At 48.9% G+C, this 26,838-nt stretch overlaps 2 protein-coding genes and 1 long non-coding RNA gene across 18 annotated transcripts in view; 2 read left to right on the top strand and 1 right to left on the bottom strand.

Annotated features, from left to right (window-relative positions):
- Window positions 1-42: 42 nt before the first annotated feature.
- CUNH3orf18 (chromosome unknown C3orf18 homolog) lies at window positions 43-14,904 on the top strand. Of its 9 annotated transcripts, none has more exons than XR_009963126.1 (9): window positions 43-159; window positions 879-1,248; window positions 2,581-2,723; window positions 3,580-3,677; window positions 3,764-3,956; window positions 5,337-5,362; window positions 6,988-7,117; window positions 7,979-8,123; window positions 8,233-10,179. XR_009963126.1 is itself a non-coding variant. In XM_062610212.1 (9 exons), the coding sequence occupies exons 2-8, from the start codon at window positions 1,227-1,229 to the stop codon at window positions 8,090-8,092; spliced, it is 621 nt and encodes a 206-aa protein (XP_062466196.1). In that variant the 5' UTR covers window positions 43-159; window positions 879-1,226; the 3' UTR covers window positions 8,093-8,123; window positions 8,233-10,179. The 9 variants fall into 9 exon arrangements, 7 of the variants coding, with proteins under 7 accessions (XP_062466196.1, XP_062466197.1, XP_062466191.1 ...); XR_009963127.1 differs by having other exon boundaries at window positions 9,044-10,178; XM_062610212.1 differs by having other exon boundaries at window positions 8,084-8,123.
- LOC134159373 (uncharacterized) lies at window positions 10,697-11,723 on the top strand. Its single transcript, XR_009963128.1, has 2 exons — window positions 10,697-11,123; window positions 11,163-11,723. It is a non-coding gene; the product is annotated as an uncharacterized LOC134159373 (long non-coding RNA).
- Window positions 14,905-14,914: 10 nt separating the features above from the next.
- The window catches only part of LOC134159372 (high mobility group protein HMGI-C-like), a 131,180-nt gene continuing 119,256 nt past the window's right edge, over window positions 14,915-26,838 (bottom strand). For 6 of the 8 annotated variants that reach the window (XM_062610219.1, XM_062610221.1, XM_062610222.1 and 3 more), the window contains 5 exons: window positions 22,472-22,682; window positions 21,825-21,911; window positions 21,309-21,356; window positions 18,422-18,512; window positions 14,915-15,367 (listed from right to left, as the gene is read on the bottom strand). In XM_062610219.1, coding sequence (XP_062466203.1) covers window positions 15,282-15,367; window positions 18,422-18,512; window positions 21,309-21,356; window positions 21,825-21,911; window positions 22,472-22,561 — 402 coding nt within the window. In that variant the 5' untranslated portion in view covers window positions 22,562-22,682 and the 3' untranslated portion in view covers window positions 14,915-15,281. The remainder of the gene's footprint in view (window positions 15,368-18,421; window positions 18,513-21,308; window positions 21,357-21,824; window positions 21,912-22,471; window positions 22,683-26,838) is intronic. The other 2 variants (XM_062610215.1, XM_062610216.1) reach the window with 2 other exon arrangements.

Genomic DNA, 26,838 nt, shown 5'->3' on the forward strand with positions numbered 1-26,838 from the left:
GCCAACCAATCGCCTGGGGCGCCGAGCGGAGGGGCGGGGCCGCCGGGCGTGCGGCGGTGCGTGCGGAGCTGCGGGGCCCCGCCGCCCCCCTCTCCCCCCCCGCCCCTCCGCCGCCGGCGGCGCTCCGGGGGCACCGGACGCCTCAGCAGGGAGCGCTCAGTAAGTGCCGGCCCCGGCGGGCGGCTGCCTCCGGGGAGGGGCGCAGCGCAGGGCCGGGCCGGGCCGTGGGCGGGGGCTGCCGCGGCCTCCCGGCGGCGGGGACCCCGGTCCCGTGCCTGGTGCGTTCGCCCCGGCGAGGCCCGGCCGGGCGAGGCGCAGCGCTGCGGGTGGCGGAGCCGGGGGCGCGGAGCGTGACAGCAGCGCAGCGGGGAGCCGGCTGCGAGCCCTGGGGCCGGTCCGTCCCCGCACGGGGAGCGCTGCGGAGCGGGAAGGGCCGTACAACCCGTTATCCGTCCAGAAACGGCCCCTGCGATGGGGAAGCGTCCCCAGACAGCCGCGGGTGGCACTGCCCGGAGAGGGCCCCGGGGCCGGCCGTTGCTTGCGTTTCTGTCAGCGCGGAGCCGGAGGAGCGGGGACATTGCTGGGCAGGGGCCCCTCGCCTGTGACTGGGAGGGCTGGGACAGTGGGTGGGCGGCGGCTGAGGTGCTCCGGGACAGCGGGCACCCGCGGCCGGGGCTTCCTCTACCCTGGGGGCTGCCCTGGAGACGGGTCAGCCCCATAGCAGGGCGAGACGAAGCCACAAGTTCACACACTGGGAAGCCACATCCCATAGGCAACAGCAGCCCGGTGCTGCTCGCACTTCTGAATGACTAGAGACACCTCATCTCGGTGAAGTAGTGCAGCAAAAATACTAGTTATTATTTGCCTTCTTCATTCAGAGACCCTGTGAGCCACCTTCATCCCTGTGACACAACCCTCTATTCCTGGCATACCCGAGAGGAAGCTGCAGCACAGAGGGATTAAAACCAAGGCTCAGAAAAGCCAGCAGCCTCAAGCTAGTGCCTGACGTGATGATCTGCATCTCAGAGGTGTTGGCCACCGCAGCGCGTACCAGAGACTGGTTTGGAAATGCTGGCTAGGGGAGAAACACGCTCTCCTTACTTCCAGACCCAGCAGAGCCCAGCATGGACCAGCCCTGGCTATGTGAGAAGCTCTGGTGGTGCAGGCAATGGAAGAATGCCAGCAGCAGCTGAGGATGTGGTTCCTCATCTATTTGTGCATGGACTATGCTGAACCTGCTAGCAATAGGTAGTAGCAGTCCCTGGCCCTAGCGCAGCCATCAGAGACTTGAAGTGTGCCCAGCCTGCAGCTCAAACTTCCAGCACCAGGATGACAAGTGGGGAGGGAAAGGTGGTGGGAAAGATCAGCGGCTCCCAGCCCTAGCTTTGTAAGCCATGGGCCCTGCACTCAGCCTCCCCATCTGGCCCTCTGCAACCTGGAGCAGAAGGGGCTTGGGAGCAGAAATACCCTCATCTGGACATAGAACTGGTTGTATAAGCCATGTCCTTTCATACAGGACTGCTTTTAGAAGTAGGTCTCTATGCTTGGGAATCCATCAGCATGGACAGAAGCCCCCATTCCCACTTAGAACAGATTTTCTGCTGTCTAGTTCTAACCTAGCCTGACTATTCAGAGGAGCAATGCACAGCAGCTCAGTGTGTGGTCCATACAAAAGAGGTCTTACCCAAGGCTTGGCATCAGCATCAACATCCAAGTTCCAGTGCTTTTCCAAAACTAACACCGCACTGAAATGAAGGTGTAACCCCTTTTGTTTCCGTAATTCAGGAGCTGTTTAAGATCTAGAGCCATACTTTGCAAAGGCCTTGGGCCTGCTTCCCTCCTCTACTTAGGCTCTTTTTCTACTTTGTGATTCCTTGGTTGTGGCTTTTTTAAAACTGTGAATTACTGTAATGGGAAGTTTCCCTGAATAGCACAAATCAGTGATTCTCCCTGAGCAGCTGCTCCATCTGCCCAATACCTGCTCAACAATCCCTTCCCTTGCCGTGTTGGGCTGTAGTTGCTGCTGCTGTTGTGGCACTTGGATTTCAAATTTGCTGTCTTTGTGCTGACTGTGCCAAACCTGAGCTCCACTGTGGTCAGAAATAGTCTGGGAAATCCTGGTGCCACAGGGTTTAAACTCAGCATGCGTGGTTTGGTGGGGAGTGGAGGACGTGGTCCCTTTCAGCTGCAGTGAACTCGTGTCTCAGCACGGTGTTAGATGGGACCAGACCACAACTGCTATCTTCACATTTCTCTTAGAAACTCTTGGGAGTTTGACAGCTGCCACAGCAACTCCTGTGAAACAGATCCTGCAGGTGTGGCGAGAGATTTACCTGTTCAGGGAGACGCAGAACAAGTGCTGTGCAAGTGCAGGTGGCTACTCATGCTGCGGCCTGACCACAGGATGGGCTGGTGCTGTTCGCCTGGTGTGATTTCTCTGCTGCAGTCGTTACTGACAGATGTTAATCATGCTGCTTAACGCAGTTATGGACAGCAGGAAGGCGTTGTGGTAACGGGAACTGCACAATAACCTTGCCTAGAATAGAACAGAGCAGAACAATGGCTCATTTCTCTTTGCAGGCACATCTTTTTCTATTCAGAGCTCATTAGCCCCTGTGTCCGGCTGCATTCCAGTCCGGAGATGTAATGTCTGCTCGACTGCAAAGAAATTACCAGAGGACTGCTGCAGTAGTTCTCGGGGTTGGCACTGCTCTGGTCCAGAGGTAGCTGCATTTTCATGGAGCAGTTGTTCCTGATGTTATAAACAGTGGGTTTATAAACAAAGTTTTGCAAATAATTCCCATAGGATCATCCCCATGGTGTTTTGCAATTCCTGATCATTTGCACAATAGAAGCATGAAGCAATTGAAGACTTTCATGTTTTTGGCATGAATAGATCCATCAAATTTCACAACTTCAAACCAAAATTGGACTCGTTTTAAAATTAATAGCGATAATAAGTGCATGACTAAGTTTGAGTGGGTGCTTTCATGGGGGACTTGAGAAATACTCCCTGCAACTCACTGCTCTATGGAAGCTGCCTTTACAGAGCGCATGGGGCAAGGGACAGTGGGCTGATGGATAGTGCAGTGACTTACCAGTCACCAGTGCCTACCACAACAGGGAAGTCCTACTTTGGACGCAACAAAAAGCATCCCGAGATACAGATGCTTCACAGCTGAGTGCCATTTATTGGATATGCTCCCACTGATAAGGGGATCTGTGTAACTTTCCAAAAATGAACAGCAGGAGTGAGAAGCAGGAAAACCCTGTATCTCCTGTGGATAGAGGCCTCCTGGCTCAGCCTGGAGCAGACCAAAGCTGTGGGGTTCTGAGGCTGTCCCCACATATATCTGCCAAGTGCCTGTAAGGAGGCAGAGCTGAAGCAGTAAAGGGGAGAGTGTACGACTGACTTCAAGGCATGGCTCTGGGGGCTCTCAGCACCCCTGAAAAATCTTCCTCTGAGTGGGCATCTGTGAACTGCTCTCAACAGTTGTACTAGTGACTTGGGAAGCTTTGGAAGAAGTTCTGCCTGTCTCCAAGAGCTCTGCACTGTTCATTTGTCTCATTCTTTCCTAGGTTCCTATGAAGAAAACCATCAGCAGTGATGCTACAGGACAGGTCTCACATGAGGGGCCACCATATGAAGGGCAGCTCTCCGCTTCTGTAGCTGATGGGTGAGGACAACACGTTGTTAAAAGGAGCTACCAAGAGCTGACAGGATGAGTTACAGCTCACCTTCTGTGCATGACTTGTATCACAGCACCACCAGCACAGCCAGGCCAGACCCAGGGACAACTCTGGATGTGACTGTACCAGAAACAGCTACCGTAAGCCCTGAGACTACCAGTTTCAACAGCACCAAAATCCCAGATGTGACCAGCACCGGACCCGGCCTGAGCACGATGCTGCTGTCCTTTGGGATCATTACTGTGATTGGGTTGGCTGTAGCTATGGTAAGAGAGCCCTGCTAAATATTTTGTGGCCTGTTGAGGGTGGCAAAGGGGTTCTAGGACTGATCTGGGTTGAATAATGTATTTGCATTCTGCTAAAGGTTCACCCAGAACTGCTGGGACCTGATCGTTCCTGAGAGCCCTTTCTTTATAAGGCCTTTATCCAGTGCTTGTGTATTTCTGCAGTTTCCTTGAGGTCTAATCCAATGGGGATGCTCAGCAGGCCTAGAGGAAGCCATATGTAGCATCAGTGTTTATTTTTATTAGCAATAGGAAGTTCAGTTAAAAGAACACAAAGCAAATTCTGTTGTCTTAAGTGGAACAGCTGCGTTAATTTAAACCTTGTCAACACTGGGACCCTGCAAGGAAGTTCATCCAAACTGACTTTTAAAGCAGGCTGTTGAAAACATTTATCTCCTCTTTGGTCGTGCCTTTTTTGAATGAAAACAGCATAGATCTATTTTATTTAGACTCATTCTGGGCTGTATTTCCAAGGTTCTACTTGCTGGGTATTAGCAAAGTGCTTGAGGGTTTGCTGTGTAACTAAACCTGCCACTAATGCTGCAGGCAGAAGCTTTCAGAAACTGTAGTTCTGGGCCTGACATGGGCAATGCAAGTGCTGCATTTCTTCTTCTGATATATAACTACATCATTTACCTGCCAACAGAGAACAGAAGGTAGCAGCAAGCTCCCATTCCTCGTAAGAGGAAGAGCTTCACTAATACAGCCATCAGAGGAGACTACAGAGAGGGACTACTGCAACATTTCATTGCAGGCCCAAGGAGGAGTTATTCCAAAAGCCCTTAAGAACCTGGAAACATTATCCTGGAAATGGTCCTAAGTTCCCAAGAGCAACACCCAGCGTTCGTAGCTCTCAGAACAAGGCTCTGGAGGCCAAAAGCCTCCCTTTCTTCCCAGCACAGCCACTCTTACTGGCTGACATGAGGCAAGTCACTGAGCATGCCCTCTTTGCTTCTTCCCTTCATACTGGGGAGGGGGTTATAGCACTTCAGCACTGTAGGGAATTTACAGGTGGAAATCACAAAGAGAAGGCTCTTCATCCACTCTTAAACTGCAATACATGTCCTGCAGCCACCAGAAATATGCTGAGCTACACCTAATAATAATACACCTAATACTCTTACTACTACTAACACACCTAATAACAGGCCACTCGAGCACTTAGGGTCAGCCATGGTGTGCCACCAAGCTTACACTGATGCATATGGAATTTCATTCTTGGTTGTCACTTCTCCCTTCCCCCTGCTTCAGTGTGCAGTGACACCAGAGTTGCTGCACCTTCCTTCCGTGTGCCCCGTGCCCAAAATTTCTCTTCCCCATCCTCCTGGGGCTGTTATAATGATGGTTTTCTTTCTCCTTCAGGTTCTGTATATCAGGAAGAGGAAGAGGTAAGTTACATCTGTTGTTAGCTGAAGGGATCTCAGTGCCCCTCAAAATTCAGAGAATTGGGAAGGAGACAGCAAGATGGGGAGAGTGCAAGGGGTGGCTGTCCAGGGAATCAGGTGTGTGTGAATGAGGCAGGGGTAGGGACACTGCACTCATGGTGCTGACCCACTTTCTATCACCAAAGCTTCAAAGACTCCTCTGCAGCTTTGGAAAGAAAAACATGGATCAGCAGGAGGATGTTAGGGATCCTGCAAACTCTTCATGCTTATCTATGGGATGCACTAAAACAGAGAAAAGGCTCACAAGTATACAAAGAAACTGGGAACTCTGTCATGAGAGGTGCAGATCTCACATTTCTGCCATTCCCAGATCCCTGTGTTTTCCAACAGCCTGGGCAATGACACTGGCCTTGCAAGGCTGACAGGCTGTTAAGCTGCAGCTATCTACCCCAAAACGTAGTGTCTTGATTTCCTTGTTAAGCTACTGGCTAGAAACAGAGATGAGAGCAGCATGCAGAGAGACGTGTCTTAATTCTTTTGTCTCTGACAGCTGAGACACTGCTGAAGAAGACCCATTAGATACGGTACCTTCTCCATGCTTGACTCCTGGTGCCAGGCCTGGCGTGGCCATGAAGTGAGCTATGCTCACTTAACACACTTAAGAAGGTCTGCTGCCTGCTGTAAAATTCCCAAGCCAGACCATGAAGCCCAGGTCTGGCTACTGCCACAGGAGCGTCTAATGCTTGGCCTGTGAACGTAGCACTGCTGGAGATAATGGTTGTATTGGCAAACCCATATAGAAGCAGGGAGGGAGTGTGTCATCCTAGCACTTGCCAAAATAGATATTTGTGGTGACACTGCCAGTAACTCCTTGTGTGTTTCCCATCCCCAAAATTCAGCTACAGCCTAAGGCAGGGCTCAGTGTTTTCACAGGAGCATGCCCACCCATCCATCCTCCATCTCTGAGCAGCCCAGTGTTGAGGAAGGCCCCATGGGGTAACAGTTTATAGCTCTGTCACTTGGAGCGGCGATGCAAGAGCAAGAACAGTCTGTCCACAAGCATCAGCCTCCTGTGAGAATCTCTTTCCTGTTTTCTTTTATTGTTTTCTATTCATTTTTATGTATTTCAGCCCCAAAGTACTACTCTGAGGCCACTCGAGCCGGAAGTGGACTTCTGCTGGCACACTTAGCGTGACATGGCAGGACTGGCTGTTGTGGGCAGAAGGACAGGGGGAAAAGTCACAATGTGCCTAGGCACTATGTTCACTGTCTTTGTCCCACCACAGAAAGCTTGATCTTTTAAGGTTTGCAGGAATTTAAATCCATGTCTGATTCCTCTGTGACTAATGCCTAGTCACAGCTAGCATAGTTGCTAGCTTAGTGATGGCAATTAATCCCTGTAACTGCTGTCTGGGTATCTTCTGCTCCTGCCAGCTGTGTGCAGTAGGTTCTTATCCTCATCCCTGCAGAACAGGACAGGACATAACCCTTATCCATCAAGAGCAACAAGAGCAGAATCCCATTACAGAAGGAGAAAGAGCCTGCAGAAAGCCTCAGCACTGGGCAGGGAAGGCAGCCTGAGCATCTGTCCTTCTCAACCAACCCTTTCCCTTCCCTCCCGTGGGCAGGTTGGAGAAGCTACGGCACCAGCTCATGCCCATGTACAACTTTGATCCCACTGAGGAACAGGATGAACTGGAGCAGGAGTTGCTGGAACATGGGCGAGACGCAGCATCTTCCCAGGCATCACAGAGCAAGGTAGGCAGCAGGGACCAGCGAGTCTGTTAGTACAACCACTGGTCCCTACACTGCTTTTGTTACAGAGTCAAGGAGTTCTTTGTAGGGTTGGAGGGTAAAGAAATCATGTAAGACCTCAGGAGTACTTGTTCCATCTCTGCCAGCCCTGGAGATAGGGGGCTTGAGAATTCTGGAGTGCTTAGGATAGACTGAAGGGTTAGACAGCTAGGACAAAGAGCCTGGGGAGGCAAAGTGCTGGCTCTACTCAACTAGGCAAGAGAAAAGGGCAACTTGAGTAATTAAGGGTGCATTTACTACAATTTACCATCCAGGGCACCACAGTAGGATGTGCAGTAGGGAGCACTAGGATGAATGTATTTTCTGGGAGATAGGGTTTCAATGCCCTCAAAATACTGAGGCTCCTTTGTCCTGGCCCTGAAAAGCAAGTAATTCCCACCCAGTTTTAAGGTAGCCAAGCTTTGTCTAAGGATGCAAGTGTGGAACAAGGCCTGGCTGAGGGAAAGCCTTTAATCCTAACAGCTAACTGTGCTGCAAGCCCTGAAGAACACAGGCAGAAAGCCTGCACGTTGTTATGGCATCACACATCTGGTGTTGCCAGCACCTCCAGGCCAACCTTGCTGTGCACAGAGCAGGCATGGCTCAGAAAGAGAAAAGGGAGGAGGGTTCTCTTTTTGAATTTGGGAAGAGGGAAAGAAGCCTTTACTTTGACCACTTCTGAGCTTTCAAAGGCATGCGGCATGCTGAGATATGATAAGGCCACTAGAGACCACTGACTTACTACATTTGTGAGTTAGGAAAGAGCTTAATAACTTGGCCAGCTGCCCACATGGGTCTTTGACAAGAAACTGTCTCCTCCCCCAGTGTACCAAGAGTTAGGAGAAACAGGGAAGAAGGGTTTCTCACCATTGTTTGCAGCCACCTTCACAGTGTTTTCTCTTTCCTTTGTCACCACCACCACACAAAAAGCCCATCTGAAAGCCAGAGCCAGCAGGCACGGTTGGAACAGGTATGTCTTTTAGCCAGTGATGCAGCCTCCTCTCAGAGTAGACGTCTCTCCTTTCTTGAATTCTTCTCCAGCCGCTCCGTGTTGCCCATGGCTTCCCTTGCTTTTCCAGTTCCAGGAGTTCTCCCAAACAGTTCTCAATTTCCCCACGCTTTACACCTTCAGCTAACCTGCAGCAAGCCTAGCATGGGCAGAAACAGAAAGAGGAGATAACAAGTACCACTGTAATTGTAAAGTATTTACCTTAAGACATGCTTCCTAATGTGCTGAAGAGCACAAAGGAGATGCATGTGTTGGAATACAAAGTCAACATGTTCTATACACTGGTCTGGAAAAGCAAGAAATACTGTTGTATCAAAGCAAAGGATCTTGTCCTCCGGAGTAGCACATACTGGGAAAACATCAGATCCCTCTATTAGTAAACATTTCCTTTCAGGTGGCAAAGGGAGAAATGACATGGCCAGAGTTAAACCATCACAGTAAAAGCAGATCCTTCCTATACAGGGCCTGGCCAGCAGGATACCCAAGATCCCTCCAGACCTTGCTGATGCACAGATACCTCTGCTTGGAAAATTTCAAGTTTAAAGGCTTAACATAAGAGAGGGAGGGGCTAAAACAACAAAGTTCAGCCTATGGCATGTTTTCAGGCCTTCTTGGTGTTTCAGGTCTTTTCATGCTGCATATAAATAATGAGAGCCAGTACTCCAGTGATGTGGGGATAATTGAACTGGCATGGGTGTGCTGACTTGCTCACTGGCCTGTTGTATTTTCCCATCACAGCCGTGTTAATGCCATGTTAGTCAGCCAGTCTCCCCTTAGCAAGGGGCAGAACGTAGTTACAATCCTGTGCAGTGTGTGCCCAAGCACATGCACCTGAGCGAAGGCAGACTTGCTGGGTCTCATCTTTCACTGCTTCAATGCAGATTCTGCTGACAAGTCAAGGAGCCCTCCAGAGACCCAGCCGTCTTGTGTTCGCAGACGTTGCCAATGCCATCAATGCATGAACAGTACCTGCCCTGCTCTGGGATCGTGCTGAGACTGGGGAGGATGAAGCCAACAAACCAGTGACTTCCCACGAGCATGGCCGGTCCACTGAGCCCAGCTGGTCACCCCATTGGTTTGTGTTAACAAATGGCCACAAGCACTGGGAACTGTGGTCACTTTGGGAAGCAAACCCTGTGTGATGGCACCGGTGGGCTTTTGGTGTGCCTGTTACCACTAAAAGGTCCTGAGCTCCGGTTTCTGGGCTGGTGCTGGCTGATACCATCTACCAAGCCGCGCGCTTAGGAACAGCGCCTGCTTTGTTGTAGGTTAACTTGTCAGAGCACATGGGTGCACTTTCTGGGTCAGGGAATGAAGAGAGGTGCATGTTTCAGAGAGTTTCCCTGTTGGTTTTGTGCCACCAGACCCCGAGGAAAGCGATCAGTGAGCCTCTCTGTACAGTGAGCACAGCTTTGGCAGATCCTGGAGGGGTGGCAAAGCCCTTTGAGCAAGGAGAGCTGACTCCCCTGGCTGAGTGCAATCTGAGGCACGCCACAGACAACACATACCATGGGCTTATCCCCTTTGTGGCCTGTGGGCTGCTGATAAATGTGCACCCAGAGTGGTGTTCTAGTATGGGGAAGTCACTAGCTTTAAAAAGGGAAATGGTGAAGATTTGGCTGATTACATCTTAACTGAGGAAGTGGCTGGATATCCCAAACTAGAGCTGCCATAGAGAGGAGAATTCAAAGAGCTAGGCTAGAGGCAGGGGTGTCAGTGTCTGTCTACATGACTTGCTGCTGCTGATCTAGAAATAATGGTGCTTGGGCCACAGAGAGGAGTTGAATAGAACTGTGGTTCCAATACCACCTATCCCCCTCCTGCTTTGGCTCAGGAAAGTTTCAACGGTGCAGAGCGATATCCAGGAAAAAAATTAAGCCTTGAAATATTTTCTGTTAGATAAGGAAAACCACATATTGACCCAACATCACAACAGCCCCATGTCTGCCCCAGAGGTGACTGAACAACTGCTTCATCCTTCCTTACCTGCCAGGACCTTGCAGCCTCTTCTCCCTGCTGAAGGAAACAGAGTTGTGTTAGCCTCTGCTGATGCAGGAGGTGAGACTAGGCAGGTAAGCCAGGAGCTCCCTATAACCCTGCAGCATCTCCACCTGTGTGTCCTTCAGAGCTGCAGGAGAGTGCGAAGGGTTCTCTATGGGGCCATCCTCTGCAGAGCCTTTTGGTGGCCACCAGCCCCGCGTGCTGCAGAGCAGGCCAGCAGAGCCTGCACATGAGCATCAGTGCCCAGCCATGCACTGATCACTGGTGTTTTTTGCAGTACATGCATTTGTCAGATCATATTCCATCCACAGCACCTGTGAAAAGGGAATCAGGGCAAGCGGGAATTTGAACACCAGACTTACGCAAGGAGACATTTCCCCGAGTGGGAATTCAGGTATCATGTGCTTTGGTGCAAGTTTGGACCTGCCAGTTCGGTTTTGTTCTCCCAAATCTTGTTTTGTTCTTCCCCACTGTGATTTTGTTGGTTTCTTTTCCATATTTACTAACTGCAGACTTACCCTGGGCACGTGCCACTGACCCTCCCTGTAGTGCACAGTTCCTTACCAGCCCTCCCTCCTTCACTGACACCTCATGGCAGTTTTGCAGGGTTAGGTTGCTTTCATTTTTCAGTATCCCTCTTTCCTTTTAAAAGCAGGGAGTTCTGGGAGCCTATGAGAGCTCAGAATGTCATTACCTATGGAAAACAGCCCATCCTCTGTACCCAGGGTACCTGGCAGGAGGCACTCCTGGGTTGCTGGTTGCTGCTGGTGTTTGCACTCCAGGGATACTGTTGGAAGGAAAGTGTGTGGGTAAAAATACTGTTATGTGGCTTAGAACTTAGACACTATTGGTGGGTCTCCCGAGAGGTTATGTCTGTGTGAGCAGCTGGGAAACAAATGCATCATCCCCACACACACATGCACACTTACCAGCTCCTCCAGGTGCTCGGTGACATCAGATGTCTCCCTTCAGCAGCTGGCACGTCGCTGCCTGTCACAGTCCTGCACTCTGCAGCAGGACAGGGATGCAGGCGGCAGCAGGGGTGCGTGGCTGCCCTGAATCCCAGCGTTTCCCTTAGCACTCTTAGGATTGGAACTTCATTTGTTGTTTTCAACTCAATAAGAGACAGACGCGAGCTGAGCTGATGCCTCAGACCAGCAGCCTACTTTGTGCTCTTTACCCAAGCCCACGTGCTGCACAGGCAGCTGCCAAGCAGTGCAGCTGCCAGCTCGGGTGTGAACACTTGCACCTTGTTCCACGTGGATGCTGCGTTGTATCTTGTGTAACAAACACACCTACAGAGGAATTCTCTTGGAGTATTCTTCCTGTAATGATGGGCTTTGTCCTGTGATGACTGCCCTTAGATTAAAGAAGTACAGATAATAAGACTATAAGAATATTATGGGTATTTGCTTGGCTGGTACTGAAGTATTCTTTTAGTTCAGTAGCGCCTCCTCTCACAGTTCTTGGAAGTATATGTACAATTTTGCAGAAGCATTATGATGTAATTTAATTCAAGTGGTTTAAGCACTGAAATCTAATTAAATTATTTACATGAAATCCAGTCTGATTGTCTTTTTTTGCCTGCCATCACTTGCATTTTCCACATTCCATCCAACTGCTGGAGTGGATCCTTGGTACCCGGTGGTGATTTGTAAGCCGTGAATTCCCCCCAGTCTTTCACAGGCTGAAGTAAGCATGTAAACCCTCGGAAGGACAAGCTCTTCAGAGACAAGATCTTGGTGCTTAGTGGAATAGTCAGGAAAGCAAGAGCTTCCAGCCCAGCAGATCCTGGGCATCCAGAGCGCAGGAAAACAAATTCTAACTTCTCTGTTTGCCATATATCCCTTAAGCAGCTGAATTCCTGGACAAACTAGGGGGTCATCAGCTCACCTCCAGCCCATGATAGCCTGCCACCACTGGGGTGAACACTTGAGGCAGCAGTAGCTCCATGAGGATCCTGTTGGTGTATTTCAGATTTGCTTTCTGCCTCATCTTCTGGCCCACAGACCCCAGACTTGGAACTGATTAGGAAAGCTGCCACATTAACTGAAAAGGCTATGGCCAGGAGCAGAATTAGCTGTATGAAAAGCTAAATACCTGTATGACACACACAACAACACAGGGCATAAACAGACACAGCTGTGGAGACTTCTGGATGTACACAGCAAGCAGAATAGGCTTGTGCTCCCATCAAGCCAGTTACGAGGTACTATAAGCCATACAAGAGGATGGAATTAGGTACTCGCATTTGGGTTTAAGGGCCTGTCTGTTTTCCTCCATGTGTTTTCCTCATGTTCATTATTCCTTGTTTGCACATAGATCTGTGGGTGCTCCTGAATGACCAGTTTAGAATCCCTAAACCACTAATTCAGATGAAGAGAAACTCACCTTGGCTGGTGACACGCGTGTGTGCTGAGGCTGTGGCACAGGAGGAGGAAGAGCAGGAGCCTGAGGTGCTACCTTTTATACCTTTATTAGAAACAAACTCCAAGGCTCATTTGCCAACATGCTTTATGCCTTCACCAAAACCATTTATGAGACTCCAACTGAAACAACCTCTTATTTTTGACTGAGTCAGACCAAAACTGTCTGGGCTTAAAAACACTTGGAATGCATGTGCTTAGAGGTAGGATTTGGCTACACAGAGAAGGTAACTCACTATATGGGACGTAAAGAGTGTTTTATCCTTTCAAAAAAAGAAAATCCAGGCACTCCGATGTGAGATCCTAGCTCTCTGCAGTTGGCTGGTATTCCGCCCATCTTTAGCAGGCATTGACTTTCATTCCAAGTCTGCATAAACATGGAAGCTGAAGTTATGAACTGGGATTTCAACTGCACGCAGAGTAGCTCCTAATAGTGTGGAATTCTGCTTGTTCTCCTTGAGCACTTACATTTTTATGGAGACGTTGTCTACTGTGGCTTCCCCAAAGAGCATTCAGAGGTAGCAAAGACCATAGATTTTCATTTTTAAGTACTTTGTAGGCATGTCCCAGAGCGTAGAGCTGACCTGCAGCAAATGGATTTACTATGTAGCTGAGGCGGTTTTCGTCCCTACTCCATGCCACCAGCTGAGAAAGCTCTGACTGGTATACTAAGAAAAGCTTGAGTCTCCTACAGATGCAATTCCTAATCCATTTAGGAGAAGCTGAAGTTCCAGTCTTACACTGTAACAGCTATTACTCTCAGGTAAGAGGGGTTAATGAAATGGGCAGTACAGCCTTGCAAGCAGGGTACTAAACCTGCCAATTCACCTGAAGAATTAGGTAAAGAAGTTGGTAAAATAGCTTGGTCTGCCACTGGGGTGGCCTCTGAATGCAGACATGAACTGCTGCTGAGCTTGTGTGTCCCCTGAGGAAGAGCAGCTCCATAAGCTGAATTCAGAGGAGCACCACTTGCATCTTCTCATGGAACCATCACCAGTTACAGATGTGTGTGCATGATGTCCCGCCTGCATTTATCCACCCAGCAGGAGCAGGGGGGTCAGACTCATCCCATACCTGGCAGCACACCTCATCCTATGGCTTAAGATTAGGTCAGTCCCTGGGACCTAATCCATTCAACCCTCGATTTCCCTGCTACATGGTAGAGGAGGCACAAAGGTTATCTGTGATGCTGTTTTCTCCCGAGACCACCAAACTCCATACACAAGAAACTACTGCCAGGACAAACTGGACAGAGAATGAACAGGGCTGGGACTCTCAGCAGTGCTAAACTGGGCAACCTAAAAAAAGACCTAGAAGGAAAACAACCTTTTTTTCTCCTCTTATCATCTGTCTCCAATGAGCCCTTCCTCTGAAATCTGCGTACGTTTTCTTGTGTTACATAAATACCTGCTAAGGGACCAGACCTTTGATGAAAGGATAATAAATGACTCAATATAAGCTGCCATTTCATGGGTTTCTGCTAGGCACTGCCATAAATTTAAAGCCAATTATGTTCTGTTGAAATATTTAACACTGTAAAGCTAGCCAATTTTACATCTTGTCAAATATAACTGAAATACCCGCTTTGTCCCTGTAATAGGCAGGCAGAACATCCACGGATGGAACATCCAAGGTGGGAAATACCACTGGGATTTCACTGTTTGCAACTGGATATTGGAAATATCCTCAATCCCTCAGGATGTAACAAGGCGAGCTCTGACACCGAAAGCACAAATCTGCACACAGTGTGACTGAGAGCAGGCAGTTACAACCTCACACCACTGGCTGCTGCTGTCTCCCAAAACTAAACCGTTATCAGCAAGCTTTTATTTGCATAACTGCAACACTAGAGGACCCCACACACGTACCTTATGGACTGAAGATACAACTAATTTAAACCGAATCCCCAGGCTCTGCAAGAAAACCACCCTTGGGTAGCTGGCTCCTTAGAGATGGGCCTTTGGAGGGGTGAAATCCAGTGGCTGTGACTCAGCTTGACAGCACTGTGCACTTAGAGCTGCTCTCACATTCAGGGGGAGTGCCACCAGGCTGAGAACTAATTATAGGAGATGGGCCTGAGTTGATAATGCTGGGATAAGCATTTTAGGATCACTCCCCAAGACATGAGGGTGGGAACTTTCCTCTAAAGCATGCAAGTGGTCAGCATACTGACCACCACAGCAACAGCATTAAGCAAGCTGGAAATGCCATGAAGCTTTTTCTTTCAAATATAGTAAAGAAAGGACCAAAAATACTGTCTTTCAGATGCAAACTCTATACACAGCTGTGTAAAACTTAGCTCTTGGGACTGCACCATCAATGATATAGAAGTTCAACAGTTAGCTGTGTAAACAGATTTCCATTACTGTATCGGCATTACTGAGTCAATGCCATGTTTCTGTTCAACTCTTGCTGTCCATAGCAGGGTAAGCCACCATGTTATCCAAGTGTTTTTAAGAAAGATTAATACGCCTACAAAAGATACACTACAAACTGTGAAAGGCATCTCTCCAACAAGGCATTTGCCATTTCTTCCCCCGAGTCCCTGCTTGGATGTTTGAGGTAAGGCAGCAGACAACAGGAGAGAAAGCTTGGCCAAAGTTATCACAAAGGAAGAATCTGAAATACGACATTGAAACTCGTGTTTGCTTCCCAGTCCTCTGGCTTTAGCAAGGCGTGAACAGGTGGAATACTACTGATCTGTGGCAGGGATGGTACCCAGAAATCTCCTAAGATCAGTAGTTTTGCCAGGCCTGGAACCATCTTTTCCAGCGATGCCTAAAAGGAAAGATCATGGGAGAGAGAAGGTTAGAGCTCCAGCTCCAGGAGCCTACCTGCCCAAATGCCCCATTAGTGAGTCACTGGCAAGGTTAAAAAGTGGCAAGGACCCGCTCCCAAACAACCAAAGATCTCAACAACATTCCTGTTCTTGTACCAGCTCCAGGCTAAAACCTGACAGGATGGCTTCCCTGGCAGCAGGCCTCAGCATGAGGCTACTATTCAGAGCCCAGAAGTTACACTCTGGGCCCTGCTACACAAGCATCTGCTGTGAGCAGTTATGTATTCCTAAGTGGAACTCTCAATCCACCAAAGTACCAGGAGTGCCCAATGTCATAAACATCAGGGAAGCAGATGCACAGGGGTCTGAAAACAGCGAGTGGGGGACATTTCTGGCTACACAGGCTTGCTCTGATCTGCAGCTGGCCCTTTGCTTGCAGGAAAGCTGAGGTGGCCACTGGGAGGGGACCCAGAGGGAACAAAGTGAGACAAAGGAGGTTGCAGCTGCTCCATCACTCAAAGTACTTGAGAAGGAAAGGAACACAGAAAGGAGCATGATCCTGAGGCTGCTTCTGGCTTTAGGCTGAGGCTTGGAGACTTTGCCCTAAAGCAGACTCTTCCCCTCTCACACCCATACTTCCTTAGGCAAGCAAAGTTACTGAAAGAAACCAAGGCTGCTTTTGTGGCTGAGGAGGTACGGAATCAGCTTCATCAATCATTCAGCAGTGGGGCTCATGGGAGAGAAGACACATGCTCCTTTGCCCAGATAAACAGAAACTGTAATAACTGAGTTGTGATTGGCAGCATCTGCAGGTAGCAGCCCAGTAAAGCCTGAACTGTTAACAAAGCCCTGCCTGCTCCTGGATAACCTAGAGTCACCATAACCAGTGCCTTGGGAAAACCAGGGCAGGCTCCCTAGGTAAGGGCCATGGGAAAACATCAGCCAGCTTTAGAGCAGCTCTCTGCCCCATGGCAGGCAAGTCTTGCATATTTCCAGTTCAGCTCTTCCTGTGTCTTCGTGTTCCCCATAACACACTGATGGGGAAGCAGGGAGTCAGTCAGGGCTGATTTCAGCAATTCTTTCCTAATGTTGCAGACACACAACCCAGGGCAGAACTCTTTCTCAAGGCTGTACAGCTTACAAGCTTCAGAACAAGCAAGCGTCTGTATATCCTCCCATGCCCTTGCTCTAGCACAGCACCTCAAAAATCCTCACCCAAAAGGAAAAATCAAATTAACAAACCCCACGATGACCAAAAGCTCTGCCTGTCCCTATAGCAAAAGATTAATATATAATTACAGACTCTTGCTAACAAATCTCAGAGCAGCAGCCTCCTGCACGAGTAGCACAAAAGCTTGCAGGCATGTAATACCTTGCAAACAAGCCACAGGCTCTGTAGTTTCCAGTAAGTCAGAACACTAAGTTTCCCCTTTCCCTTTTTAGTCTGAAGTTTCTAAGACAGGATTATCACTCACTCCACCTCAAGCTCCTGAGCAAATAACAACTGTTACGAAGTCTTCCAGAGGATTGCCAGGTTTCAGTCTGTACATGCTTATCCCCCCGATGTATTGGCTGTGTTCTTTCCTTACAGAAGTGCACACCTTCCCCAGCAGTACCCCCCGGCTCCATCCCTAGCACTAAGCGTGCAGACACACAGTGGTTTGGGCTGCAGTATCGTGTGCCTCACTGCTGTCTCCCACTGACCGCAGCATCCGCTTATCCTGTCACATCTGGTTCTACCTCACTGCAACAGGAGGGAAACATATTCCTCATGTCCCCGCTCTCAGCCCCACTCAAACTGAAAGGAAGAAGAAAGTCCCCACATGGACTGTGGTTTTGGGTGATGCTCAAGAGCAGTTCTGAAAGGCAGGGACAAGGCCGGAGGTGAGCTCATCACCCGTGAGCCTGCGGCTGTGCCGATGTCATCTCACAACTCAGTGGCAGGAAGTGATACGGGAGCAGGAGCCTGAGAGGAAGCTGAGTTGAGCAGCTGAGGTTAACTGCTCTGGCATTGCATCATGGGGCTTTTCCAGGGACTTTCTAAGAACCTGAGGTTGGGTTTGGGTGCTCCGTGTCAGTTAGCTCGCTTCACACGCCACGCTCAACAGTGCTAACGGCCACGGGATGAGGGAGCAGCTGTTCTGCATGGCAGAACAAGGCAACATCTGCCTCTCCTGGGTTGCTGGCCCCTTCCGCCTCAAGGGAAAGGATATAATGAATAGCTTCCTCTGATGCCCACTGAAGGCAGGACTCAGCTGCACGCAAGTTTCCTGGCATCTGCCACAGAAAAAGCCCTGAATGGATGGGCTGGACTTGGATTTGCACTTTCCTAGGGGTCTAGTGAGGCTGGGGCTCTGGGTGGTACAGCTCTAAGTTTCCACAACTCCAGCCCTGCAGTGTTGAAGGCCAGGTTGGACGTGTCCCTGCCCATGGCAGGAAGGTCCCTTCCAACCCAAACCATTCTATGATAAGTTATCTGACCAACTCATCTCAAAGCAGCTTAGGTAACTTTGCAGCCCTGTATAGAAACTTGCCAGTGCTGCTGATGTTAGTGGGTGGATGCTAGCGCAGAGAGCACTGCCCTGAGTACAAGCCAGGAAGGAGAGAACAAGACTATCAGGGAGGCATGCTGGAGTTAATCCAGAATACTAGGATGTTCCACATGTCAAGGGATTGTAATTTGTTTAACTCAGGTAAGGTTCAGACATTCATGAGAGACTATTTTCATTTTCTACATAACACAGCCAGACAATTTTGCTGAGCCTTACCTATAAGAGTGACCAGAACCTCAGATGCAAGACTTCCTGGAAAGATGTAGATATTCTTCCCATCCCTCTTTTCTGCCTCCACTTCCGTTGAAGTAGCCACAACTGAATTAGATGGAAGGAATGTGCTACCCCTCCTGTTAGAATGTGCCTGGAAGCCTTCCAAATTCTCTTGTGTTTGTAAAAGTTACCAGAATGACTGCAGCCAGTGCTAAAGGTTTGCTAGAGCGTGGTTTGCCAGGAGCATGGCTGCACAGTTTAGCCTTGTGTAACAATCTAACTACAGACCTTGTGTGGCTGGCGCCGAGGTCGAATTCAAGTCACTGCTTCCCTGAGGATTTCCTTCCCGAGACGCTCCTCCTTTGGCCACTGGTTGAGGCTACGAAGGAAAACACAGAAAACAAACACACCCCACCGCCCCCACCCCCAGATAAAATTAGATATCAAAAGACAAAATTGCAAAGACACAAAGTAGATGGAAAGCAAAAAAGCCTTTGATCAATGTTACTTAAATAGGCCGGCACAGCCCTGAGAGCATGTCCATTTGCCACCGCTTCCTATACCCAACCACAGGCAAGAGCAAGCGCCAGTGTGTCCACACACAGTCGTGAGCATCTCTGGATGCTGTCAGAATCCATCATAGCAGTCTCAAACAGCCCCATGCTTGTGGAAACACCTCCTCATTACGCAGCCGTGGAGAAAGATTTTCACCCTTGAGAACACTTCCTACAGTTCAGGGTACTTTCCTGTCCTGAACAACTAAACGCTGCCCATCAACAATCACAACCAAATGCCTGTTCTGTTTCTGCTGCTCTGGTTTTACCCCAGACCACTCCTCAGCCGTTAAATTCATTTTGAACTGATACATGTGCATGCCTCACTAACCCAAGTGAGAATGAGCCGTAAAGAAAAAGCAGCCGGGGTACAAAGAGGCTTCAACTCAATAAATTGGCGTGAAGCAAAGATTTCTTTAAGATTTTCTTACAAATGACCCTGCAGCTCACTGTTTTATAGTAACAAACACCCCAACTTCCAGCTCTGGCACACAACTGAATTACTTTAACCACAAACCCCAAGCCTAACCCTAGAACTGCAGCTACTATGACCTCTTACAAAAGAGGATGGCCAAAGAGTCTTTTCCAGCCTCACTTGTAGCTTGCTATAGATAAGATGGCTATAAAGTATTCCTAGCATTCCATAGGTGTTTATAGACTGGGCAAATCCCTGAGCACCCTTATCCAGTTAGGCCTGCATTGAGCCGTGGTTTGAACTCCAGGATCTCCAGTGGGCCCTTCCAACCTAAATGATTCTCAACAAGTAAAAAGCAGCAGTAGAGGTACACACACAGCTGAGGGGCACCAGACATTTGGTATCACAGTTAGTAGATCCTGGGAGCTATCAGGATGCTCCAAACCATTGCCTTGCTGCTTTCTGTGTGCCATAAATGTCTCAAGGAAGCACCAGCTGAATTTATAAGGAAGGGTTTTAATCAGATTATTGTAACAGAAAAATAACTTCCATGGAAAACATTTTTCAAATTGCACTTTACCACCACCACCACCAGAAAGAGAATATAGGACAGAAAACTATCCCAGCTGGCTTGATTTCAGGTGTTAGCTTCTGACAGCACCCCCAGAAGATGTCAGAGAGCATGTTCTCAGCACTGCCTGGCTGCCCCTATTTCCTTTCCCACTGCAGGAGCCTGTCCCCAGTAGGGAAGGGGGGTCTCTCTCTGCAGCTGTGTCAAGCACACCAAACAGCTACAAGGCAGGGCTGAAGCCATCTCTTCTGTCACTGTTACTGTCAGTTTAACCACAAAACAGCCCTACCAGCAGGTGTTCTGTAAACTGTCCTTTGCTCTGAAACCCTCTCTCAGCTTTGTTCTGCATAGGATCCTCAGCTTTATATAGGATGTACTTCTTTTGGCTTTCCTGAACACCGTCCTTTATTCCTGCCCTTGTAGGCCCTCCTGCTTCACTTTGAGATTTGTCAGCCCATGAACAACACCAGCAGAACTCACTGGTAAGATGTTTTGGTCTCCAAGACACAGCTATTTCTGCTTCCAGTGCTTTTCCACAGAGCTTGATGATCTCAATTTGCAAAGCTGGTTGCTTTAAGTACTAGTAGCATACCTGATTTCCTTACGCAGTGTATTTAAATAGGCTTAGGAAAAGCAATGGCCTTTGGTAAAAGCTAGCTGCTGAGCTAGATTGTGACCTTCTTATCTGGATTTCAAATGAAACAGCAATTGGACAGGTTTATGGAGGAGATCTCCTCTGGGAGGTTCAGTTCTGCCCTGAGTTTGCAGGCAGATTCCCTCCACCACTACCCAATAAGTAGTTGTATGCCAAGGTCACTGCCGCTTCAGAGAAGCCTTCGAATCTCTCCCACATCCTAGAACATCCTCCCTGGTGAAGCTTTCCTTCTAAGTCTCCTGCATAGCCCTCTCAGACTGCTCTATCCCTGCTGGACCGGTGTCTCCTTTCATCACAAGCACTCCTGTGGCACTGCAGCTGTAGAACAAACCTGTAGATGCCTGCAGCAAGTGCACAGCTTGGGTTTGGTCTGGAACGTTTTGTGGTCACAGATACACACCAAATAATGGTTTGTGGCTGTTGGGGGGTTTTTTAATCACTCCTAATAACAGAGAACAGGACATGAATTGTTCACAGGACTGAATATCCTTATTGATTAAAAGCTTTAATCTTTTTCACGCCTGAAGTGTTCCATCTTCATTTATTGATTCTTACTAAGCCTTTGTCTGCTGCATGAAAGAGCCTCCTGCTGGCAGGACTCAAAGTTTCATCTCAACAAATTTCTTTCCTTGATTTTAAGTTTCTCCTTTTGAGACAAGCTGACACGCTAAGCTATCACTTCAGTCTTTCAAGAGCCCTGGGAAGACAACCCCTCTGTCCAAGAAAGGATGGAATCTCCAGTCTGACATTCCAAGCCTGGGAAAGAGCTGTGGAAGACTAATACACCTTTAGCTAAGTACAGCAGCTCTCTTGGGCTCTCGCAGTTCTTCAGGAACTGAATCTGAGGGACACTAGAAAGGGCCTCAGAGCTCCCCTGATGTGCTAGGTTTCCAGGCCAGCCTGAGAAGAGCAAACACAACTGAAAGTCCCTATAGGACCTGTGACTGGAGAAGAAGAAAAGGACTAAACCCTGTACTCACCCACTTGCGGGGCCTCCCTCTTGGCCTTTTCCCAGCAGAAGGTTCTACCTTTATTAAAAGCAAAGGGAGAAAAAAACCTATTTTCAGCCCTCATATTTACTGGGAACGGTGACTAATAAACACACTGAACCTGGCCAAGGGGACATTTGTGTCAAGTCCTTGCCAGACAGCAGCAGAAAACACAAAAGCTGGGGACAGAGGGCAGTTGAGGAGGAAGCGCCTGCCAGGCTACGCTGGTTGTGATTATTTGGCAGCAGTGGAGGAGAAATGCTAGAAGGAAGCTGCTGAACAGGCAGTGGCAACACAGGAAGGCTGGGAGGTGAGTTAGGACTCACAAACCCCACAATAACTGGTTTGTCCACAGTGGCAATTAAAGCTGAGCTGAATTAGGTGCAACTTCACTGCCTCTATTTAAGCTAAGAGGAACCTCCCTGCTTGTACCTCTAACAATGCTCCAAAGAAGGGACAGCCAGCTTTGCTGTCCCCCATTAAAGAAAATGAGCCATTTACTCTTACCATTTGTCCAGATACAGTAGTCACTTTCTTGCTTCCTTTTGGCCTTCCTCGTGGTTTCTTCACTGGCAATGGTCCTACAGCCCCCTCCTGGAATAGAAGGAAAAAAATCATTTCAGCAGGATGATCCCTGGAATGACTCAGAGCTTCTCATTTTAATGCGTGTTAGACTGTCTTAAACCAGTAATAGCACCCACCCAGACCACTAAATACCTGGTTGCCTCTGCTTTTCCAGCACTAGAAGATGGCCAGCAATAACCCTACCCCTTTGTCTTGTGGGCTGGGGAAACAAGTTCCCAGACTCTGACCATTGTGCCTGGAATAGGAGAGAAAGGGTGCTGGCCTTCTCTGCTGTACCTAACGCCTGGTGCAGGAACAGAGGGTGGTGACACATGAAAGCCTCCAGACTGCAAGAAAGATCTGGCTAGCTCCTCTCATCCCATTTCCTGGCCTTGACACATTAGAAGCAGCTCTGAAGCCAGGGGCTGAGATGCCCCAGGGCGCACTGCTTCTTTCCTGAACAGCAATAACATGTACCACAAAACACCTCAGCTTCCCTTCTCTTTGCTAGCAAGCTGCTTCTCCTACAAATCCTACCAGGCTGATGATACAGCATCCTTAGGCAGCCTCTTAGGATGATGTGCCCTCACCTGTGGCTGCTTCTTTGGTCTTCCCCTCTTTCTCTTCAGGCCCTCAGTCAGGGTAGATGAGCCAGGGTTCGTGGGCCTCTCGTTGCTCATGTTGGCACTTTCCACAGTTTCCAGATGATAATCTAACAGGCTATTTTTCCATGGACAAGAATGAAAACTTGTCTCCTCTTTCTTCCCCTGTGTTGCTATGGATTCTCCTCTACCTGTAAGGCTGAAAAGGTGAAAGAGAATCAGTCATGACAGCTTGCTATTGTTTTTATCAGCTGGAAGAGTCTGGGACAGAGCACGTATTTAGAAGCATAACTATGCTTTATAAACCTTGACATTGTCTCTCATAGCCTGTTCCTCAGCTTTCTGAGGCTGTCTGCCAAAGGAGCTGAGCATGTCAGTGCCTGCATCTACCTTTGCCCCCCTGTTGGCCAGTTTCATCTGAACTCCCCATGTCTTCAGCTCTCTGAACTCCTCTCTTTGTAGGCTTCCTTTGCCTGAGGAGGAAGGAGGTGGGAAATGAAGTGCTGGTGCTGAGTTATAAAATGCCCCATTCAAGTGTGAAGCTTCATTTGGAGCTCCTGTACCATCAGATACCAAACCTAATTCTGAGACCCAAATGCACTGCAAAGAGAGCCTTATATCAGGATGTTTGAAAGAGCAAGTATTGGGGTACAAAATCTTTAAGAGGTGAATTTGTCTCAAACACAAACTCCTCAAGAGTTTGTTCCTCATCAATGACTGAATAGCTGCCATCTGGGGAGATGGCCTGACCCCATTTCAGAGCCCTCAACCTCTGGTCCTACATGAGGCTCACTGTTTCCTACAGAACGAGTCACCCAAACCTGGGTATTGCTGGATCCTGAGCACTGGTTTGCCTACTGGAAGTTTGTATCAGCAGACTTGCCAGTCTTTCCCATCCCCAAGCTCAACTCGGTGCCTGCTGTGGCTGGAATGAGCTCTCATCTGACTTGACTGCTCTAAGAAATAACCAAGATCAGAAGCTGTTGAGGGTACATAGGAAACCAATGACTTTCCATGCTTCTGCTTTAGGTTTCTCCTTTGGTGTGTCTGCCAGGGAAGGTGGCAGCCTGACTCTGAGCCTTTACATCCCCCCCCCATTCCAAAGCAGGAAGAGGAAGGAAGAGACCTTGACCATGGCTCAGCTGGCAGCTGAATCCCAGGCACAATAAGAGAGGTGGGGTCATTGCTCTTGCTGCATGTGAGGTAAACCTTAGCCAAGGAGCCGAGGTCAGCTCCCAGTCTGCTGATCCACTTGAAAATAGCACCTGCAGTCTCCCCAGCTCTTGGCCTCCCTTTCCTTCCTGCACAGCAGGGAGGGCTCAAGAAGATGAGAAGGCTGAGGAGCCTGGCTGGGCAAAGGCCAGCAGTGCAGCCTGAATCCTCTTCTGTCAGTAACTCTTACCACAGAATAAATAGATGAGAATAGTGTGGCTTGGAAAGCAACATCATTGTTTGCTTAGGGAAGCAGGAGTATATGGAGAAACACTGCATTTCTACCTTTTGTACATTGCCTTCTTCTCACCTAGACACTACAGGTGTAGTCAGCCTTGCCTTTAGAAGCTCTTCCACCTCCACCTCAGAAATGGCTTCTGCAGCTCTTTGCTCTGTTTTGTTTCTGCTTTCTCACTCGTTAGATGGACGGTGACAACAGCGTGCTTAAACAGCTCTTTGTCCCATCAGCCTCCAGTGCTGCTGCGTCCCTCTGGCAGGCTCCACCTGAGGCAATGAAGGCACTATTGCAAGCAAGAGCACAGCTGCACCATGTAGAAGAGTGTGAGTGCCTCTCTAAGAGAATGCTGGAGGGCAGAAGCTGGGCTCAGCTCCAGCTCATGCACGAGAACCCTACCTAGTGACCTCCCTGGATATACCTTTGTGCGCACTGCTGGGACGCAGCTCACAGGTGCTGCTGCACACTCAGCTCTTCTATCAAAGCCTCTGCTCAGAGGTTGATGCAAAGAGCAGAGCTCAGGTCTGTGAATTCAGGCTGCAGCTGGAGGGCAGACAGTTAGGAAGAAACCCTTTGTACTTGCAAGCCACGCACAGTTGCCGCCAAGGCCCTGAGAGACAAACGTGAAACACGTCTGCAGTCTCTTTGAGAGAAGAGCTCTGCTTTTAGAAACTGTTCCCAGAGCTTTGTAGTTTGATCAGATGTTCAAGTTCCAAAGGTGAGAGGGCTTTAACTGAGATAATAGGATCTTAGAATGGTTTGGGTTGGAAGGGACCTTAAAGATCATCTAGTTCCAACCCCAACAGATATCCTGCCCCCTGGTCCAGTTACTGTTTTCTGTGTCTGCATTTACTGCTCAGAACTGGGGGCTCAAACAGGCTGGTGCTGGCATCTGGGGCTGGCTGAGGCAGGAGGCAGTCAGTGATACACACGGACCCTGGACTGCCTGAGGAGCAGAGAAGCTTTAGCACCTCTTCCTAAAGGCAGGACTACTCCAGCTCTGGCTCCTGCTGCACACATCTGTGGCTGGATCAGCCCAGAGTGCCGCAAAGGTGGCTTGAAGCCTCCTGAGCCTGAGCCTCCCCTCAGCTCCCAGTGGAGAGGGAACAGACATTGCCATAGGAATGGACATGTGTCAGAGTGCTGTCCAAGCCAGGTCCCTGAGAAGAGATTAAGGCTGCTTTGGCACAGCTTCTCCCTATGGATCACAGTAATGTGAAAGCACAGGCTCAGCACTTCTTGGAATTCAGATCCTAATGCTAATACAGGGAAAAGAGTTATGGAGAAAATACAAACATGTCCTTGAAAAGTATCATACCCATGTTTCCCCCTGTTTTTCCATGGTGATGGCTGAAGCATAGGGAATGGGATGAATGATGGGCTATGGCAAGTAATGTCAAAGATAACAACTGATGTGGTTGTATCTGGGGGAGGCTGTGCAGACAGGAGGGCTCAGTGAAGTGTTTGTATTTCCTTTTTCAGTCTCAGATTGCACTATTTGCTTGGCCACCTCAGGCTGGACACACAGAACCTGAGAATATCACTGGCAGGTGCAGCAAGAAAACTTCCAGCCTTCACTCCATATCCTAAGAAAACACATCCACTGAAGGCACTGCTCTTAGTGAAGCCACCTCTCTCGTGGGCTCACTGGAACTGAAACCCGCATTAAATCCCAATTGTGCATCACAGCACAGAGAATTCATTTCCCCCCAGATGCAAAGAAAGTCAGTTCTTGCACAATGACTGTTTCCTAAATCTTGCTACACTGATACACTCTACACTGTCTTTCTATCTGGCTAGCTCTCTCCAGCCAGGACTGCACAGAAATGCACAGGCTGCCAGGAGACAGCAGTGTCTTTGGACAGCTCTCTTCCACCTTCCCATCACCAAGCACATGCTTCTTGAAGCCTGGTGCAGAGAGGAAAAAAAGCCACAAGCAAAGCTATACAAGCATCACTCCTTGGGGCTTTTGTAAGCTTTTATGTGACTCAATGTAAGATACCTACAAAGCAAAAGCACTCACTGCAGTTCTACTTCAAATTACTCAACAATAGTTTTTATATATATATAAAACCCAATCAATATTAAGTCCCGGAGTCACTGCACTCCCTGCTGGGAGTGGAGCCAGCAGGGCTTAATTCCATTCCTATACACTATCCACAAGGGCACAAGACCTAAAAACCTGTCCAATGCTTGTGAACCTTAGATCACCTTTATGAGAGCCATATGCAAAGCTTTGCAAATGATGCAGACATGTGAATACCATGGTTTTGGGAGAAACATCACCTAAACCGAAGCACCTCCTGTCCCAGAAGCTTTCCCAGGCTCCTGGCAGAGGACAGGGGATTCTCACAAGCACATTACACCTGACTTAGGTGCTAAGTTGTACAAAGCCAGTTCTTCCACCACACCTAATTCCCAGGAAAGAAAAGCTCCTCCTGGGACAGTGTAGTTGTAGTTTGACACAGGGTGTTGAATAGTCTTCATGGGGGACTTTTCCCTTTCCACAGACTACAGAGGAAGCCTCAGGGTCAGCTTACTGACTTGGCCAGGTAAACAGCAGAACCCCATCCTGTTTCCTCAGGGCGGTTAAATTTGATGCTATGTCCTTGGGAGAAATACAACATGAGACAGGAATGCTTGGGACATCAGACTAAAACCCCCAAACTGTGGGCCTGATTCACAGCAAATGCTGCCAGCAAATGATTGTCTAGCTGCAGTGCCCACGTACCAGACACAAAGCCTTTTCAAAGCATAATAGGAGTGTGATTGTGAGAGACCCTTCATTACAGCCTTAACTCTGCCGCTGTCTCTATAATAATAGGGAAAAATACCCACAAAGCACAACTCCCACTTATGAGCACAGTGCCATTGTTCTGCTGCCACATGTGACAAAGCAAACCCAGGG

Source organism: Pezoporus occidentalis, unplaced genomic scaffold, assembly GCF_034315485.1.
Source record: "Pezoporus occidentalis ecotype Australia unplaced genomic scaffold, CSIRO_AGI_Poc_V1 ctg145, whole genome shotgun sequence".
Classification (NCBI taxonomy): domain Eukaryota; kingdom Metazoa; phylum Chordata; class Aves; order Psittaciformes; family Psittacidae; genus Pezoporus; species Pezoporus occidentalis.

What these genes read in the sequence shown, in the direction of transcription:
- CUNH3orf18 (XM_062610207.1), top strand. Translation starts at nt 1,227, where the DNA reads ATGCTGAACCTGCTAGCAATAG. An exon ending in GCTGAACCTGCTAGCAATAG is followed by an intron (nt 1,249 to 2,580) that starts GTAGTAGCAGTC and finishes TTCTCTTTGCAG; the next exon opens with GCACATCTTTTTCTATTCAG. An exon ending in TCCGCTTCTGTAGCTGATGG is followed by an intron (nt 3,678 to 3,763) that starts GTGAGGACAACA and finishes CTTGTATCACAG; the next exon opens with CACCACCAGCACAGCCAGGC.